Genomic DNA, 14607 nt, shown 5'->3' on the forward strand with positions numbered 1-14607 from the left:
GAAATATATATAACAAATTGATATTTTAACATATCCACATTTCACAAGGATGTAAAATCAACTGCCTATCAGTATAAGTGATTTTAGATCTATATGCTATATGCTGTGTTTAGCACTAGCAGTCGTTCAATTCTCTGAGACTTAAATATGGCTTTTTTTCTGCACACTTGATACCATTTAGTGTAATTATTTACTAAATGAATTTGATGACTTGCGGAATTTGTTCATTTGCATGTCGGAACTTAACTCAGCCGGTGAAGTGTACCACCAGGGCCATAACTGGGCACACCATTCCCAAAAGTGTAAAACACAGTGTTAGTGAACAAACAAAAAAGCTTCATCTTTTAAATTTCATAATTTAATAGCAAGATTGAGGTGAACAGAGTGAAATCCTCAGAGTTCAATACTGTACTTTCACACATCTCTCTCCCAGTGGAGCTCCGACAACAAGTTCAAATTGTACAGTATATCCCATCATAAATGTAGGATCTTTCTAGAGTGAAGAACAGTAGGGCCAGAATGTGGAAACCAGACTGAGGGGAGAAAGTGCAAACGAGAGTGTAGTGTGAACACAGCCAGAGATGATTTCAATATATTACTTTTCAACCAGATTACAAACCAAACCAAACCAAACCAAAATAGCTGTTTGGGGATTTATGAGTTCCAGTGCAGCTCTGTGGATTCCATTTCAATTTAACGGCAGGTCTAATCTGAAATTATGGGTGGGGCAATATGATGATATTTTACTGTGGGGTGATAACTTTTGTTATTGTGTTATGCAATATACTTTTCTGAGCATGATCATGGATACAGTCAATGCTTAAAGAACACTGACCAACTGCACATTTCATTACAAAGGGCCTCATTCACCAATATCTTCCAAAGAATTTGAGAAAAAAAGGCTGCGTCAGAATCATGGAGCAGAATTGTATACGGCTAAGCTCTTATATAATGATAAATCCTCATAAACAAATAAGAAAACACTGGTGAATGCCAGAATTTATAAAAACTGAACAAGTGGGTTTTAAGAAGTCATTTCTTCTTAATAAAGATTGGTGAATAAAGCCCAAAGAGTAATTAGTCCTTTTAACTGGATAAACTGCAGCACATTTTGAATAAAAATCACTGTATTCAACATGGGAGAGTATTTGAATAGCAGTTTTTCAGAATCCGCTGCTACTGATACATACCCTAAACAATACCGCAATAAATATTGTATCATGAAAATGTCTTAAAATATTGTGATCTTTTATTTTTTACCATATCACCCACCCCTATGTAGAATATATAGTAAAAGTGTTTAACTGTTTAGCTACTCAAGGGCTCTCTTCTATTCTTCCCTATCTGCGGATTAAAGCTCTGGGGTGAACTTTACATGTACTTCCACACACCTTTGTAGATTAGATTTTTGGAGCTGCAAAAAAAACAAAAACAAAAACCCATACTTGGTCAAATATTCAGTAATGAAAGTTACACACTGAATTGCAAATCACCTAAACCATAACGTCCTGTTTTTAGAGAGGAAGTCCTGATTGGCCGTATTGCTTTGAGAAAGAGTCGCCTCCCCACCACCATGTATACATACCCATCAGATTACCGTATGTTAATACACACAAATGCATGAGGAACTTAAGACGGTCTAATAAAACGCTGAACACACTCTTGTGCCTTCAAGGGTGTGAAATTCTATGTCATCTCATAGAAGAGGGCAGAAGCAGATACACTGGTACAGTGAAACATGGTTGTATCTGCTGGCAGCCACACTAAGAAAAGGTAGAGAGGAGGTACTGCCTCCAGCCCCCAGGCAGAAAAAGCATTAGCTCGTCATCCTCATCATCATCATTCCCACAAATGCCACATTGGAGGTGCCTATTCGCTGGTCCCAGCACTCTGAAGTCCAGTTCCTGCTTCCAGTTTGTTTTACTTAAGCTGGATCTGGGAGTGAAACGTCACACCACCGCTCCAGAAGTAGAAGAGGTTTTGCCCTCCTCACATGTTGCCCACCCGGATGTTAGGGTTCAGCATGGGGTCCAGGTTGGGGTCTTCGTCAGCCGAAGCCCGGCCCAACTTGGCCATTATGATGATGAGGGTGAAGAAGCCAATCATTCCTATCAGGAGGAGCATGAGGATTTTCTGCTTCATCGTCAGGGTTTTTCTTTTAGCGCCTAAGCGGTTCCTGTTGAGAGATTGAAAGAGGAAAAAATAGGCTGTAGAAAACACTGGAAGACAAAAAAAAGAGCTTCTGCTCTAGCTTGTTTGTGACTACACAACACTTTTAGAAACAATAACTGTGACTTCAAGGATCAAGGAAGCAAAAACCAAAAATGAGGGAAAAACTCACTTTAGTATTTGTGCAAACCAGCTGAGGGCTGGCCGCCGGCGGTACTTATCATCGTCAAAGTCGATCTGGGTCACTGAGGTGTGGCCTGATTCTCGTGTGTCATACACCTTCCTTGGTGAGGAGGCTGGAAAAAATGATGGAACAAGACTGTTCAAATGTTCAAATGCACTTGAAGCCACAGCCAGAACATGGGTTTGGGAAGGGCTACAACACCAGAAGTATGGATGGGTCTCAATATTTGAGCAATATTAGCCTCAGAGTTTGATAGAGGTTAGCCTAGCATCTCCCATTCTAAACTAAAGCAACACCACTAATATATCATACATGTTTTGGCTAAACAACTTCATAGGAGGCAAGTGATAAATCATGCTAATTTAACTTTTTGCTATTTTAACTATGTTTAACTATTTCATGAAATTATAAATTATATTATAAATATTATAAAGCATAATTACTGTTTGTGCCTCATTTAACATTTTGCCAAATAAAAAAATGTAATGGCACATTCCTACATTTACTTTTATCCTGTTCAGAAAAAAAACTGTGCTCTAAAATGTGCAGAACTGTTTACATACATAGCTTGTCCAGAAATATTACAAATAGAGTAGGACTCTCTGGAGCAGTTGGGATGAGTTAGGGATGAGGTAGGGATGAGGTAAAGTGGTGAATAGCCAACACCCTGACCGCACGAATGCTCTTGTTGCTGAATGCAATCAAATCCTTACAGCAATTTTGTAGAATCTAGCAGAAAGCCTTCCCTAGACAGCAGAGACAGTTACTCTGATAAAAGTAGGATGATTTTTTTTAATATTCTTGATTTCAAGAATGCATGAGCAGGTGTCCCAATACTTTTGTCCATATAGTGTGTGATTATATATATATAAATAAATAAACACACACACACATATATATACACACACACATATATATACACACACATATATATACACACACACACACACACATATATATATATATATATATATATATATATATATATATATATATATATATATATATATATACACATACATGTAATATAACTGTACCACAAATTTCCACCGTAAACGTATTGTTTTGAGTTTAAGGAATTTGCAGTACTACAGTTACTAATCAAGGGCTGAAGATAACTAAAAATTATTCATTTTTTTTATTAATAAAACAAAATTAATATGCCAAAAAATAAGAAAAGAAAATTATATATATATATATATATATATCCATTTCATACCTTTGCTGATAGTGATAGTGTCAGGTGCCGTGGCTGTGATCATGTTGATGACAGAGTGTTCTTGGACCCCCAGTCCTCCATTATTGTGCATGCCATGGCTGTGCCCCATGTCCTGATGTGGAGGTGCAGGACTGATTGTTGGCTCTGGGCTGTACGAGAGGGAAGACGCAGCAGCGGATTCCACAGCAGGAGCTGGGGGTGCAGTCAGATTAGAAGATTGTTAAACTCAACACAATGGTATCATAGTCTACTCCACAGCAATCTTGGCAACATCCAGAGCTACTATTTCCATTCACTGAACAGGCTTCTCTACATGACAATGGAAAACACAAGCAAATATATGAAAAACATAATTTTGAGCTGTTTTATAACACTGCACAGAAAGACTCACCATCATAAGTCCAGTCTGTATAATCAGTGACATCATGGGATGAGCTCTCCTCAAGCTCCTGTTTGTCTTCAACCTGAAAATAGTGTGAAAGTTAACACTCAAGAGTTAATTCTTAGTTGATATCTTGTGAGTTGGTTTGAAGAACAAAGCTTTGTTCCAGGTACCTCCTGGACGCCCCCACCCCAGAGTGTGCATGTGTTCAACCCCATTCCCAGCTCACCTGATTTCCCATCATGAAGCAGATATACCAAACCAGGTGTTGGACTATAACTACAAATAATACTGGAATCCAGTGAGGAGAGCTTTAGGGAAGATTTAATGTAATACTTTCTATATGAATATTATTTTATATTTATTCTAATATTATCTTTCTAACTTTCACAGGTGCCTATATGTTTTGCACAGTATTGGATTAAATGTGGAGTAAAAGTTCCCTTGGCTAACATGTTTTCTGAACACACCTGAGCACTCTGAATAATCTAAAAACAGAGGCTGATTTTATAATCATCATGGGACAACTGATTATCAAAACAAGTCTGACTGAAGAAAAGGCTGTTAATTACATCTAATCAAACAAATGGCAGATACTGCGCAAATTGTACTCACCAGTGGAAGACCCAGTCCTGCTCTGGCCCAGTTAACCGTGGACAGTTGCCCTCTCAAAACATCAGCCACAGGGCTGGCCAGGTTTGAAGGTGGGAACACAGGCCCCTGGCATGTTGGGCACTGGTAGCCTGCTGGTGCTGTGTACAGGGGCAGGCGTGAGGCCAGGTCATTCAGACATGACCAGTGGAACAGATCTAAAATGAAACAAGACAAGACGATGATGAGGAAATGATCAAACAATTGACAGAAAAGTACTTGTTGGTCAAACAATAAAAAAAGTGTTTTGTTGTTGTTTTTTTCCTTGATAGATACACTAAACACTGACACAAATAATATATTATTTGGTAAGTCTAGCATACAAATTTCTGTTAAATATCTTTCTCTTCTAAGGTCTTATTTAGAAGGTAAGAGTTTCTTTGTGACCACTGGTAGTTATGAATGTGACAGATTGGCCCAGAGTTCCCACTCTTTTTAGAAAAACCTTTTCCAGCACTTTTTTTTTTAGGACATTAATGACTACCATACACAACAACACAACAACATGCACACAACAACTAAGTTTATATATATATATATATATATATGTTTTTATATGTTTTATATGTTTTGGGGGTTTAAGAAATTAAGCATGAGAAGCATGTAAGTCTATTAGCTAACTGTCAAAAGGGTTTGCCTACTATAATATTCTATTTTGCAGAAAAGTGCAGGCACGTATCAACATATTAAACATGCTAGATATATATCATTTCAAAATGTATTTCTGAACTTTACTGGGTTTCCACAGGGCTACACTATGTCTTAGACCACCTGCTATCACTACATTTCTGTAACTGGGAAAGGGCCCAGCTCACATATGTACAGCTTACAACTGTACCTCACACAACGTTATAGCCAGTTATACCCTGTTTGTGTATTTATCAAAACATTCCAGCTGGCACTTAAGACCCCATGGGATACATCCACTACATTCAGCCTACAGATTTAGCTATGAAACATATGGAAAGGAGTGACTCACCATAGCAAACCAACCTCACAGTTTCCTGTGAAATTAGAGGCTGATTACACAAACTGCAGTTGGGATTGTAATCACTGTCCTGGAGCCACTGCAGGTAGGATTGTACTATACACTGCACAGCAGAACAGCAAAAGAGCACAGTCAACATATGAAGGTGAACAGGATGGACAGTCAACGTGTGAAGTCTGTATACAAAATATTGAGTCCACAAACCTTACTGTGATTGGAAACAAGGCAGTGCTCACAAACGTTGACCCGATGCTCAAAGCAGAAGAGGTTCGTAACCTTCCTCTTCGGACACTTGCACAGACCCATGGTCTGCCTGTCAAACTGCATACAAACAAATCTATGTCACAGACAGCTAATCGCACAACCAATAATACTTCACGGCATCAGTGTGATCAAACAGCAGCGGGTTAGTCCCAAATTGCTCTCTGTTGGTTTCAGAAACTGTTGTTTCATGCCCATAGTAGTCATACCCTATGTAGAGAGTAGGGATATGTTCATTTAAGCAAGGTTTTTTGGTAAACCACTCCTTCAAATTTAAGCAACAGTATAAGAGCAGAGATGATAAGGCGGGGCTAAGGCCAACTGAGCTATGGCCTAATCATATATAACTATGTGGGCCTTTCACTCATCACTGCATAGAATCCATGTATAAATTTATCTAACCCATGTTGTTAAAAAAAAAAAGAGACACTTAACCCTTTTCTCCTTATCCTGTCTGTCAAACTGCATACAACACAGAGATAACTGATCAGCACAGTGATTTATCAGTCTACTCGTGCTTTAGTAGAGCTCAGTAACACTGAGATAAATAACTGATCAGCACAGTGATTTATCAGTCTACTCATGCTTTAGTAGAGCTCAGTAACACTGAGATAAATAACTGATCAGCACAGTGATTTATCAGTCTACTCAGGCTTTAGTAGAGCTCAGTAACACTGAGATAAATAACTGATCAGCACAGTGATTTATCAGTCTACTCATGCTTTAGTAGAGCTCAGTAACACTGAGATAAATAACTGATCAGCACAGTGATTTATCAGTCTACTCAGGCTTTAGTAGAGCTCAGTAACACTGCGATAAATAACTGATCAGCACAGTGATTTATCAGTCTACTCATGCTTTAGTAAAGCTCAGTAACACTGAGATAAATAACTGATCAGCACAGTGATTTATCAGTCTACTCATGCTTTAGTAGAGCTCAGTAACACTGAGATAAATAACTGATCAGCACAGTGATTTATCAGTCTACTCAGGCTTTAGTAGAGCTCAGTAACACTGCGATAAATAACTGATCAGCACAGTGATTTATCAGTCTACTCATGCTTTAGTAGAGCTCAGTAACACTGAGATAAATAACTGATCAGCACAGTGATTTAACCATGATTTAGAAGAACTAAATAACACTAAGTAGTCATACACTATGTGGTGAGCAGGGCGATGTACATTTGAGCTAAGTTTTTTGGTGAACCATTCTTTAAAATGTAAGCAACAGCATTAAACCACATCCCACAGAGCAGGGCCTGTACCAACTGGGCTACGACCTAACCATCTATAATGTGAGCATTCACTGGCCCATCACTGCATTAGACCTATGTATGACATAGCTTTGAATAACCCATATTGATGGACAGATATAGAGACACACGTCGTTTCTCCTTATCATGTCTGTCAAACTACAGAGAGACACGTCTGTCTTGTTACTGAGCTACAAGCACAATTTAATGGCATCAGTGTGATCAAATGGCAGCAGGTTAATCCCAAATTGTTGGGTTTCAGAACCCGTTGTTTCACGCCCTAATCACTTATACTAACATAGGAGAAAATGTCATGTCAACATAAAAATAATTTTGTTTGTACGTTTTAGAAATTGAAACAGGAAGTTCTTCAATGTAATGTCCAAGCAGCGACATCTAATCAACCGTTAGATCGCTAGCTAACTAAGTTAGCCTTGTTAGCTAGCTATGTCTACAGTATAGACGTTTAACACAAACTTTGAAGGATCTGAGTTTAATTCATCTCCAAATTAGCCACTTGTCTACTTACCGAGAGTACGCGGAATCAATCAAGTCCAGTCCTTTTACTGAAAAGCCCTAAGTGTGAGAAATGTCCTCGTCTAGTTATTCCACTTCATTTTTGTGATGCATTTTTCGGGAAGCATTTTTTGCCACGTCTCTTCCGCTGTAGTCGCAGGCTGATGACTTCACACTGAACTTGTGTACATCCTCCTCCGCTGTACGCGTTTCTTAGTTATGCCTGATCTACAAGCCATAGCCAGGCACATACTAGCCTGCTCTGTCATTATATGCGGTGCGACCATGAGCTACCGATCAGCCAAAGTCGAGCCAAGCACACTGATTCATCTGTTTGGACACTGCCACTGTTTCTATTTGATAACTTAATAACCAGCGCCTCCTACCGGATTAACGGTTGAATCGATGCTTATTAAAGTAGTATTAAACTTCCATTGACTTACTATTATAATTCATAAAGTCAACACCGATATCTATATAAATAAATTTAACATTAACATTTTAGATAAGCTCGCTAGATGAGAAGTTCGATTCCATGTAACGAACCGATTCTTGAATTGGTTTCAATGAATCAAACGTCCGATTCAATAGATTCACGGACATTGTAGTCAATGTTACAGTGTCGCATTTCATAGTATTTGTGTTTTTCGGGTGACATCGTGAAAAAGATGATATCATCAAAATTCCTCACATATAACCTAACTGAAATGGACGCTATGTTGATAAAATGAATTGAAATGAAATTAAATGGTTCAAACGAATCATTTCAAACGATTCATTCACGAGTCAAACGCCTCTGTTGTTCCGCCATTTCTGATACGATAAGGCGGGTAATTTTGAAAGCTTGCCGGGCAGCTGATATTTGTCTATTGCTGGAAAGCAGGCACATATACTTAAGCCGAGCGCCGACTTTTGTATAAGTTTATTTACGTTTTTAGAGGGTACTGAGCTTAATACTTTTTAGCTAGCGTTTTTGAGTAACTTTTAAAAATGAGCAGCAGGACACCGCGACCAGCATCGACTGGTCACATAAGCAAAACCAACCAAAGCAGAGGTAAGCGGCTAAACTAGCTAGCGCTAGCCTTTTCTGCACATACTTGCCGATTTGGGTAGCTAAAAGTAGTGGTAATATCGACGACAATCATAGCTAGCTACCACAAGAACTAGCTAGCTTGTCTAGTCTAGTCGTTTTTGGGACGTGCAAAATCAACGCTGTGTTTTCAGAAGCTAGCAGTATAAGCTAACCGTGTAGCCTTAGCCTCGACTGCTCCAGCCAGTAGTGGTCTAAGATCCTAGTGCTGGACGAGACTGATTAAATTAAACGTTAATATATTTCCTGAATAGACCACAGGATTAGAATATAGCTATATGTGTAAGCATTTAATCAAATAAATATATAAGCCATGCTTTCTGGGTGCTGCTCTTGCATGACTACCTGATGGGTACCTGATGATATCCTCTGTTACCAGATAGCATGTTTAGCTAGTTTACTGCATTATCCTGAGGGTGGAAGGAGCCTTACACCTTACTGTAAATGTTAACCTGACAAAAACACATTTCTAGAAAAGCAACGTATCATCTTATTGTTTATTTAAACGATTGTAAACACCCTGGACATCATGAGTAAAGTGCACAAAGTATCATTTACATAAACTGCTGGGCAGCAAGAGCAGGGTGTTGGGTGTAGCTAGTTATATAATGGGTATATAATTAACATTATTTCTCCAATATATTGCTAAAATCACTTAAACTAAAAAGTGGTGATGTTTTTACATTCATCAGCTTTCTTTGTGAGCTTCTATGTGGAATTACTGTAATCTTTAATGTGCGTTGATTTCTTAGTAACAGATGGAGGCAGTCAACAGCGAAGGAGATCAGCAAGGCTGTCAGGGAATGAAGAAAACCTGCCACCCAAAGACGAGGTGAGAGTTTAGCTGGGTGATCATTGTTTTAGCTATGGTGTGAACACTTACTAAGATTAAATTATTTCACAGAAGTCTCATCTACTATAGGGCATTTCTCAGACCTTGTTCTGAATCCTCTGTTATGGACATGGTCTCAGATCTGCAAATATTCAGTTGCACACACAGTTGTATACTCTTCATAGAAACGCATTGTCAAAGTTAATAAATGCACTGAAGGTCTCCGCTGTCAGAACTTGGCCTGTGGAGTGCTGGAGTGCTGTGTAATTTCTTTTGGAAGAAGTGGAGTGGTTTTTGATTAAAAGCTAATCATCCAACATCATTACCAGACCTGAATGTGGCTGTATGCAATAAGATCCTTTTAAACAATGTTTTATCTCCCTTTATTGTGCTTAATGTCAAAAGAAATGTTCTATGAACAGGTGCCTACAAACCTTTGGACACGTTATGTGTTGTTAATGTATTTTATGCCTCTTTGCCACCAAGGTTCCACGTGTGGCGGTTAAACGCTCCATCACTGTAAGGAAAATTGCACCCAGGAAAACACAGGTAACTTCAACAGATCACACTGATAAATGAGCGGTGTTCTTGTTTTCATGCGTTCTTAGTAATCATATTTCTTTACACTATGCTCTTTTCTATCACAGGTACCATCAGAGCCAATCAAGGAAAATGTGGAAAGATTATCCAGTGGCACTAGAAAGAGGTCCCAAGTTTCAAGCACAAGCCCAACCCAAACAGAGGCATCAGCATCCAAGCCTACCATCCTTTCCCCCATACAGGTGCCTTCATCACCTCCTCCCCAGCCCAGAGAGCCAGAGCCGGAGCAGGATCCAGTTTGGTCCAACAAGGTCCGTCGGTCTTACAGCCGTTTGAGCATGGGAGACCGGTCTTTTGAGAGTCCAAAACCGCAGTCTGCCTCATCCCCAACACGCCGCGAAACCCTGTTTGGGTTTGAGAAGCTTCAGACCCCTGAGGTGATTCGTAAGGGTGATGTCTCGAGGGGAGCGCTCCAGGCATCAACATCCCTGTGTATAGGGTCTTTCAATCTCTCAGCAGCTGAGGACAGCGTGTCCAACCCCCCTGAACCTGACCTGAACATTCCTGGAGTTTGCCTGGTAAAGAAAAACCCCCGGAGGAAGAGGGTCCAACAGATAAAGGTGAGGAAAGGGGGAATCTGTAGGTCATACTACACTGTGTGTATGTTCATGTATATAACATTATAATATACAGTGCCCTCCATAATTATTGGCACCCCTGGTTAAGATGTGTTCTTTAGCTTCTAATAAATTGATTTTTTTTCTAAATAATTTAGGACCACGATGGAAAAAAGAGTAAAATCCAACCTTTAACTCAAGTGAATTTTAAGGGGGGGAAAAAAAATCCCTGACTAAGAAATAATTATTCTTCATAAAATCACCTGTTCCATAATTATTGGCACCCCTAACATTTCTTGGGAAATAAATGTAATTAAAGTATTTCTGTCAATTCTACAGTAGTTTACGAAGTTGATCAGAGTATGTAGGAACATTTAATTAGTAATTCACAACTTCCTGTTTCCCTGGGGTATAAATATGACGTGACACAGAGGCCATTTCTCTTCAACATGGGAAAGACAAAGGAACATACCATTCAAGTAAGGCAGATGTGTGTTGACCTCCACAAGTCAGGCAATGGCTACAAGAAAATAGCCACTCACCTCCACCTGTCCATATCTACTGTCAGAGGAATTATTAAGAAGTGTAAAATAACTGGAACAGTGGTAAACAAGCCTGGACGAGGACGCAAGTTTATTTTGCCACCACGCACAGTGAGGAGGATGATAAGAGAAATAAAAAGGTCTCCAAAGCTCACTGTTACAGAATTGCAACAAATGGTAGCTTCTTGGGGTCACAAAGTCTCCAAAACAACCATCAGGCGGTATCTGCATGCCAACAAGCTGTTTGGGAGGCATGCACGGAAAAAACCTTTTCTCACTCACAATCATAAACACAAACGTTTGGAGTTTGCTAAGCAGTACTGGAACTTCAACTGGGACTGTGTGCTTTGGTCACTAAGATAGAGCTTTTTGGCAACAAATGCTCTAAGTGGGTCTGGCGTAACACAAGAGCTGAGTATGCAGAAAAGCACCTCATGCCCACTGTGAAATATGGGGGAGGATCAGTGATTCTGTGGGAACCTTGTTAGGGTGCATGGAATCATGAATGCTTTGAAATACCAGGACATTTTAGAACAAAATCTGGTGGCTTCTGCCCAAAAGCTGAAGATGGGTCGTCACTGGGTCTTTCAGCAAGATAATGACCCAAAACATATCGCCAAATCTACACAGAACTGGTTCACCACACACAGAATCAAGCTCCTCCCATGGCCATCTCAGTCCCCAGACCTCAACCCCATTGAAAACCTGTGGGGTGAGCTGAAGAGGAGAGTGCAGAGGAGAGGACCCAGGTCGCTGGATGATTTAGAGAGATTGTGCAAAGAGGAATGGTCAAAGATCCCTCTATCTGTATTCTCCCATCTTGTGAAACATTATAAGAGAAGATTAGGTGCTGTTTTGGTGTTGGTGTTTGGGGTTGTACAAAGTATTAACATCAGGGGTGCCAATAATTGTGGCACACATGATTTGATGTTAAACCATTATTTCTTACTGTGGGATTTTTTTCCTACTGAATAAATTCACTTGAGTTAAAGGTTGGATTTTACTCTTTTTTTTTTTTTTCCATCGTGGTCCTATATTATTTAGAAAACAACTCAATTTATTAGAAGCTAAAGAACACATCTTAACCAGGGGTGCCAATAATTATGGAGGGCACTATACATACATTATAAATGAGATAAAGTATAACAAACTTTTTAAAATTTGAATGGACCCCGTCAATATAAAGTTCTTCACACTCTCAAACCTCTTCTGTTCAATTCTTATTCTTTAGAGAGCCATACATGGTTCTTCTGGCATTGATGGAAATATGGTCATGCTCAAAGGCTGTAGCAGTACAGTATTATGCCATGTTAAAAAAAATGCTGGGATTCCTGCAGATCCTTAAAACGTCTTTTAAACCACTTACTGAAAAAATAAGATCATAAAGTGATTAACAGTCTGTAATTAAGAGGAGTTTAGAGATGGCATATTTCGTATATTATTATTTGCTCTGGTCTGTTAGAGCATTAAAACTATAGCATGTCCCTTGGTAAATAATAGACAATTATTTTACACAAGTAGTCTAATAAAACAAAAGCTATATGTTTAGAGTGGATATATACAAATGAAGTGATTTTTTGCCAAATATTGGCCACTTGTAGCTGTATTATCAGCCAAAATTTTATTCAAGTTTGTGGCGTGCACATAAGAGACAAGATGGATGAGTGAGAAATCAGACCGGCAGCCTCTGCATTTAAAACTAATGTATGAAATCACATTGACTTTCTATGCGGGCACAAAGAATTAAAATATCCTAGTTAGTAGTCGTTTTATTATCACATTGCAACTCTCTGAATCATTCCCACTCCTAGAATATATCTATGTTTTTGTAACAGTGGGTTCATGCTATGTTTTGAGTGGGTATGTTGCTATGAAGTGGAAATCATTACTTTGAAAAGGTGTTGATTTGAATGCTATTACACATCTTGCTGTATATTCTGCCATTTTTTTGCCCACCTTCAGCTAAAGCCTGATTAATCCTGGGATACAAAATGTATTAAAAAAAAATGTTGGTGTTGGTGTTTCTAATTTAATAATGTCTTTTAATTCCCTTTCTTAGATTTCAGAGCTGGACCTTCTAGCTGCACAAATGAATGCTGAGTTCGAAGAAGCGGAGTCTTTTGAGTTGGTGGTAGAGTGAAGCCTCTGTACAGCCCTTAGAGACAGTAAACACCACTGGAAAAGAGAAAATAATAAGCAGAGGGAACTGAAACAGAATATCTGCTCTCAATTGAACACAGTTCAAGACCAACCTGCATTTGTTGCCTGCATTCACCTGTTTGGGTGCTCATACCTACGAACATGTCAACCAAAACTGCTGATGTAAATGTCTTGCAGAATGGAGTAAGCCATTAGACTGGAGGTTCATTTAGTTCTTTATTGATTTACTCAATTTTCTTTAGCTTTTGTTAGATCAGGCCAGAACATTGCTTTAAAAAATAATCTGTGCTATTGAACCTCTCAGTTTAATCAGTTCCTTTCCTTATAACTTACAGTTTCAAATACTGACTTAAGAGGTAAGACAGTTCTGGTTCAGAGAACAATGTTGCTATATTCATTTTCAACAGGGAATTGTTTGTTTTATTTACTTTTAAATGTCCATTTGTTTGTATTTGTCTCTTTTTCTGCCTTTCACTTCTGAAAATGTATTGTTTGATTCTGTAGTAGAGTTAGTTAAGGTCCTTTACCATATCTAGAACATGCAGAGTACAATGTGGGAAGCTGAGATGATGTACAAGTACTCGATGCTGCATTTATTATATATTTTTTTTATAAGAAATCCAGTCAGCACTGTTGCAGCTAATATAATTAATCATTTTATTCACCATTCTACTCTTACTTCAAAACCATGGTAATGTTTTTGCGGTAATGTTGTTTATGACTGCAGTACATTCTCATTTTCAGGCTTTCTTCCATGTTACACTTTATATAATTTGCCACTAGAGGGGGCAGTTAGTTATGTGATAAGTGCCACAATCTTATTTGTATCTCTTATTCCCCCTCTTGGTCCTTCTTTAACAACCTAGTAACTTTGCCCTCATATTTACTTTCTAATTATGGGCTTGAACTTCACCTGAATGGTCTGTTTCTACCAGAGGCACTGAGATGGTTAAAAAATCTGACCAGTTATGAGGGCTGCAGGACAAGATCAGTAAAAGACAGCTTGTCTTATGCAAGCTACGCTATATGTCAAACTGTTTGCGGACACCCCTTCTAGTGAATGCATTCAGCCCCTTTAAGTTGCACCTGTTGCTTATACAAATGTGCAAATGCACACTTACAGCTGGTCGTGTCCCTGTAGAGAAGTACCACCAATTGAATAGGACTCTCTGGAGCAGGCAAATATAAATATATTGGCACCAT

General features: G+C 38.9%; 2 protein-coding genes across 2 annotated transcripts; one reads left to right on the top strand and one right to left on the bottom strand.

Annotated features, from left to right (window-relative positions):
* Positions 1-342: 342 nt before the first annotated feature.
* Positions 343-7769, bottom strand: zfpl1 (zinc finger protein-like 1). Its single transcript, XM_072693273.1, has 8 exons — positions 7637-7769; positions 5798-5914; positions 5585-5696; positions 4570-4763; positions 3964-4036; positions 3573-3764; positions 2342-2465; positions 343-2176 (listed from the first exon to the last, which is right to left on the bottom strand). The coding sequence occupies exons 2-8, from the start codon at positions 5897-5899 to the stop codon at positions 1990-1992; spliced, it is 984 nt and encodes a 327-aa protein (XP_072549374.1). The 5' UTR covers positions 5900-5914; positions 7637-7769; the 3' UTR covers positions 343-1989.
* Positions 7770-8530: 761 nt separating this feature from the next.
* cdca5 (cell division cycle associated 5) lies at positions 8531-13600 on the top strand. The gene is made up of 5 exons (XM_072693283.1): positions 8531-8677; positions 9466-9545; positions 10032-10094; positions 10193-10705; positions 13304-13600. Exons 1-5 carry the CDS (start codon positions 8614-8616, stop codon positions 13382-13384), a joined length of 801 nt encoding a protein of 266 aa, XP_072549384.1. The 5' UTR covers positions 8531-8613; the 3' UTR covers positions 13385-13600.
* The last annotated feature ends 1007 nt before the right edge of the window (positions 13601-14607 follow it).

This window comes from Salminus brasiliensis, chromosome 1, assembly GCF_030463535.1.
Source record: "Salminus brasiliensis chromosome 1, fSalBra1.hap2, whole genome shotgun sequence".
Classification (NCBI taxonomy): Eukaryota; Metazoa; Chordata; class Actinopteri; order Characiformes; family Bryconidae; genus Salminus; species Salminus brasiliensis.

Excerpts from the sequence above, each read along its gene's own strand:
- zfpl1 (XM_072693273.1), bottom strand. The coding sequence starts at position 5,899 with ATGGGTCTGTGCAAGTGTCCGAAGAGGAAGGTTACGAACCTCTTCTGC. Across the intron at positions 4,764-5,584 it reads TGTGAGGTTGGTTTGCTATG|ATCTGTTCCACTGGTCATGT; the intron begins GTGAGTCACTCC and ends GTTTCATTTTAG. Across the intron at positions 4,037-4,569 it reads CAGGACTGGGTCTTCCACTG|GTTGAAGACAAACAGGAGCT; the intron begins GTGAGTACAATT and ends CACTATTTTCAG.
- cdca5 (XM_072693283.1), top strand. The coding sequence starts at position 8,614 with ATGAGCAGCAGGACACCGCGACCAGCATCGACTGGTCACATAAGCAAA. Across the intron at positions 8,678-9,465 it reads CAAAACCAACCAAAGCAGAG|TAACAGATGGAGGCAGTCAA; the intron begins GTAAGCGGCTAA and ends TTGATTTCTTAG. Across the intron at positions 10,095-10,192 it reads TTGCACCCAGGAAAACACAG|GTACCATCAGAGCCAATCAA; the intron begins GTAACTTCAACA and ends TTTCTATCACAG.